Source organism: Desmodus rotundus, chromosome 8 (genome assembly GCF_022682495.2).
Source record: "Desmodus rotundus isolate HL8 chromosome 8, HLdesRot8A.1, whole genome shotgun sequence".
Classification (NCBI taxonomy): domain Eukaryota; kingdom Metazoa; phylum Chordata; class Mammalia; order Chiroptera; family Phyllostomidae; genus Desmodus; species Desmodus rotundus.
Genome location: NC_071394.1, coordinates 23,656,470 through 23,660,570, shown reverse-complemented (window position 1 = coordinate 23,660,570; position 4,101 = coordinate 23,656,470). Strand labels below are relative to the sequence as shown.

The 4,101-nt window shown below is 51.6% G+C and overlaps 1 protein-coding gene across 2 annotated transcripts in view; it reads left to right on the top strand.

The window, feature by feature from the left end:
* The first annotated feature begins 2,466 nt into the window (after positions 1 to 2,466).
* The window catches only part of ZFPM2 (zinc finger protein, FOG family member 2), a 440,464-nt gene continuing 438,829 nt past the window's right edge, over positions 2,467 to 4,101 (top strand). For both annotated transcript variants that reach the window (XM_053930400.1, XM_045181765.2), the window contains exon 1: positions 2,467 to 2,999. In XM_053930400.1, coding sequence (XP_053786375.1) covers positions 2,960 to 2,999 — 40 coding nt within the window. In that variant the 5' untranslated portion in view covers positions 2,467 to 2,959. The remainder of the gene's footprint in view (positions 3,000 to 4,101) is intronic.

Here is a 4,101-nt window from a genome sequence, read left to right as displayed (position 1 = left end):
AATGAGAAATTATTTTGGGCTGTTACTTATACAGTTTCCCATTTATAGTTAAACAGTAATTTGTGATACACAGGGCATTAGTTGTGAGTTGTGGTTTTCAATATCACAGACCCATTTGTTGCTGTGGTTTTGCAATATCATTCCCTAATGCTTTTCTCAATTGTGGTTTTCGTAATCATTGTTTGATAGCCATGTAGCTGTGGTTTGGGGCTGCTATAACCATTTGGACAGAGGTAATTGCTTATAGGTATTGCTGTCTTTTTATTTTATAACCTTAGTGAGTTAAACTAGAAAAAATTAACTTTAAATATCATTAACATTCTCACTAAAAATGATGAGAAAACACAAATTATAATAGTGTCCCTTAGTTTAATTCATTCGTATTAGCTGTAATTAACATATTTTATAAATTTAGATAAAGTATATTTCTGATAATGGAGTCTGGTTATTTTTATCAATCTTGCCTTGAATTCCCTGACTTTTGCTTCTTTCAGCTTTTAAAGTGAATATTTAGCTGAGATTTATTTGTTTCTCTTTTGCTTTGCATATTTAACCATTTCAAATGCCAAAAGAAACACTAACTGTTATGATATTTTAATTCCAATGGGCATTCCTTTTGGGTGATATAAAAAGTCAGCCAGTTCTGTAAAAAGATCTTTAAAAGCCATACTATATAATACATCCCATTCTAAGCATCCCAGTTTAATTGTAATGAATTGAAAATTAATAAGGCAAAAATCTGTAGTTCTCTGTCTGCTTATTCATTCCACAACACAAACACAAATAACCCTGCTTTTCCTGGTACTTACGGCTTTAATTTCTTGGTTCTTCAGGGGAGGGACTTTGTCAGTTTAGTGCATTTTCCACTGCAAAGGACCATGTATTCTTATAGCCTCATATGGTAATAGTACTAATGGTAGTGTAATACAATTCACAATTGGTCTTCAGCTCTGTATTAAGATTCTCTCAGCCATACCTTTCACAGGGCAACTCTTTATACCTTCCAGAAGATGTCCTGATGGGGTTATAAATGATACTGATTACAGTGCCTCCTGCACACCCAGCAGCCTGCATTTTGCTCAATCAGCCGAGGCTCTCTCCTGACCCTCAGACCTTTTCAGAGTTTGGTGGGGCTCACTCCAATGCTCGTCAACCAAACGAAGGGAAGCGGGGCTGCAGAGCAGAGTGGATGAGCTCCCAACCTGTGGGAAAAGTCAGCAGTATCGGAGGGGACGTGTATTAACTGCAGTGGGGTTTATTAGTAAATACTGATTACATAAAGCAGCCAGTTAAACTGCCACTTGGATAGAAGCTACTTCCAGCTCACCCAGGAGAATATATTTAATACTCAGTGTATGCGAAACTATGAGAAACTAAGCTAGCCTCATGCAGCTTAACTTGGCCAAAATAATAACTATGCAAATCACTTCAAAAATTTGTTCTTCTTTTGACTTGCAGTTTTCAATATACTACCCACACACAATAATTGAATATGAATTAAACAAAACTTTTAAAGCCAAAGAACCATGAAATAGTTATTGGGTCTTACCTGGTTGGGAAGTTATGGCAAGATCAAATCTTTTATTAGTCGCCGGCTGCTTCCCTGTGGCAGAAGAGCTAAAAGAATTAAAGGTCATGGGGCTGGGAAGTGACATGGGAACTTCCACAGGCTTCCTCTAAAAGTTAGTATTTGATTAGAGAGGGTTCATTTCCCACCTAGGGCTAATCACCTAGCTAATGGTCCTCCCTCTTGATGTGAGAAAAATGTCTGCCTGTGTCCAAATTTAGAATTTTGACAATCTGACATGAAAACTGGAGGTGAGACACAGCACTTTAAGGACTCCGCGCAGCAGCATCCCATCTGCGCGGGCCAAGTGGGGGATGGTCCGTGTCCACGGCGGTCTCCAGGGAACCTGGAGAGCGATGAAATGGTCTCCTGAGAGCCTGGGCAGACGAGGGGAGTTAACTGGCCCCAAGACACACAGTTGGCACTTGTGATCAGCTGGCTCTCGCTGAGGATTTTGCCAGTGGCCTAACCTTCCTGCCAAGAAGCTGGGAGGGCGGGGGTGGAGGCTAGGGGAGGGGGCGGCATAACTGGAAGCACAAAGTTTATGGAGACTGAGATTTCTTTGTGCCCCGCCGGATAGGCGAGGCGTGAGAGAGGAGAGTTGGGGTCCATCAGAGGGGGCTGTTGGAAGAAGTTGCCAGAAGGGGTGCTCTGGCGGATGACTAGAGCTGACGCGGTGTCAACTGCAGAAGGTGGCCTCCTTCCAAGCCCTCCCCACGCCTCTCACCCTCCAGCCCCCCACCGTGCTCCCCTGCACCCCACCCGACCTAGGCCGGGGCCCTGGTGTGCGTCCCGACTGGCTTCAGATGCAGCCAATCCTCCTTTCGCTGATGGAATAGTCTCCCCTCCCCACAACCCGGGCGCGCCCCTCCCTCGCGCGCCTCGCCACCTCCCGCGGCAGAGCGCGAGCTGCGCGGCCCGGAGCGGCGGCGGCACGCTCGGGAATCTGCCCCGCACGCCGGGGCCAGCGGAGAGCGAGCGCGCTCCTTCTCCCGCGCCTTCCGCCCCTCTCCCCTCGGCTCGCTCTGCTTTCCCTCACTCCTTCTGTTCCTTCTTTCCCGGTCCCCCCTCTCCCTTTCTCTCTCCCTGTCCATCCGTTTGTAAATTCCCGGCCCCCCACCCCCATCGCTCCCCCGCTGTCCCCTCCCCTCCCCACTGTCACACTCTCTCTGCCCCCCTCTGTCTTCTCATTTGCCTGCTCCTCTCCAAACGTGGATCCGCGGCTCCCCGAGGAGCCCAGCTCAAGGATCCCGCGCGCCCGGAGCACCTGGAGTCCGGCCGGCGGCGGCCCGAGCCCGGCCAGCGGCGGCGGCGGGAGCGGCGGGAGCAGCGAGAGCGGCAGCCGGGACCGCAGGGACCGCGGGAGCCCCAGCAGCAGCGGCCGCCGCCGAGATGTCCCGGCGAAAGCAGAGCAAGCCCCGGCAGATCAAACGTAAGTTTGCGCGCGGGGCTGGGAGTTGGTGGGATTATTTCTGGGGAGGGGGGCGCGCGGGGCGGGAAAGGGAGGGAGACTCAGGTCAATCCGCTCCTCGTTCTCCGGATTTGTCAAACTTTGCCTGAGCATCTGGAGGGAAGCTCGGCAGCCACAGACAGACAGGCAGACAGACAGACAGACAGACAGGCAGACAGACAGCCCCGGCGCCGACCGAGAGGCTGCAACGAACATCCCACGCCTTCTGCGCTCACTCTTCGCGCTCCCGGGTTTCTTTTTAATTCCAGCCCCGGTCCGTACTCGGTCACCGCTGCGTTATCGTGGAGCCTCGCAGGGCAGCCCCACTCATTCAGATTGTTAGGATTTTGTCGTTGTCATTGTTGTTGCGACTGACGCGGCGCTTCTCTTGGGGACCACTTTTAGCATCGAGAAGTTAGTTCTCCGAAGAGCTGGTGGAGACCTCGGGGCTGGGGAGGCCAAGTGTCCCGGCGGTGGGAAATCAGGGTCCGGGTCTCCTGATCTTGGGCGGTGCCAGAGCCACGCCAAACCCGAAGCGAAACAAAAAGTAGGTGTAAAAGTTCGCGCCTCTGTAGCGGGCGGCCATGCGCCTCCGCCCAGGGGGCTCGGGGCTTGCGACGAGCAGGTCGCGCCCGGGGCTCAGGGCTCCTCTGGTTTTTGGGGCCCGGACGCTCTGCCGCTGGGCGATTCGGTTTGCGTCTGGCCCTGGAGGCGCGGTGAGTCCTCGCTGGGAGGGGCCGCCCGTCACTTCCCAGCACCTAAGCTGTGAGTTCAAGGCCGCGGGTGCGCCCGAGAGAGCCTGACCTAGAGTCCCCGAGCCCCCTGAGGACCTGGGTGACTTTCAGGGGGCACAGCGGGGCGAGAGGCACCTGCCCAAAATACACACTTTCGCAGAGCTCAACTCGGTCAACTTTTCTTGTCTAGGGGACAATTCATCCAATGGTGTTTTGTTGCCCTGCGACATGTCTTCAACGCTTTGGCCGAAAAGGAGAAATAGCTTTACTAGTGTATTTTTTTTTTTTTTTTTTTTTGCCAGCTTTGCTGTGTGTCCATTTCTTCGTCTTGTTTAAAGTCGGGCAACTAG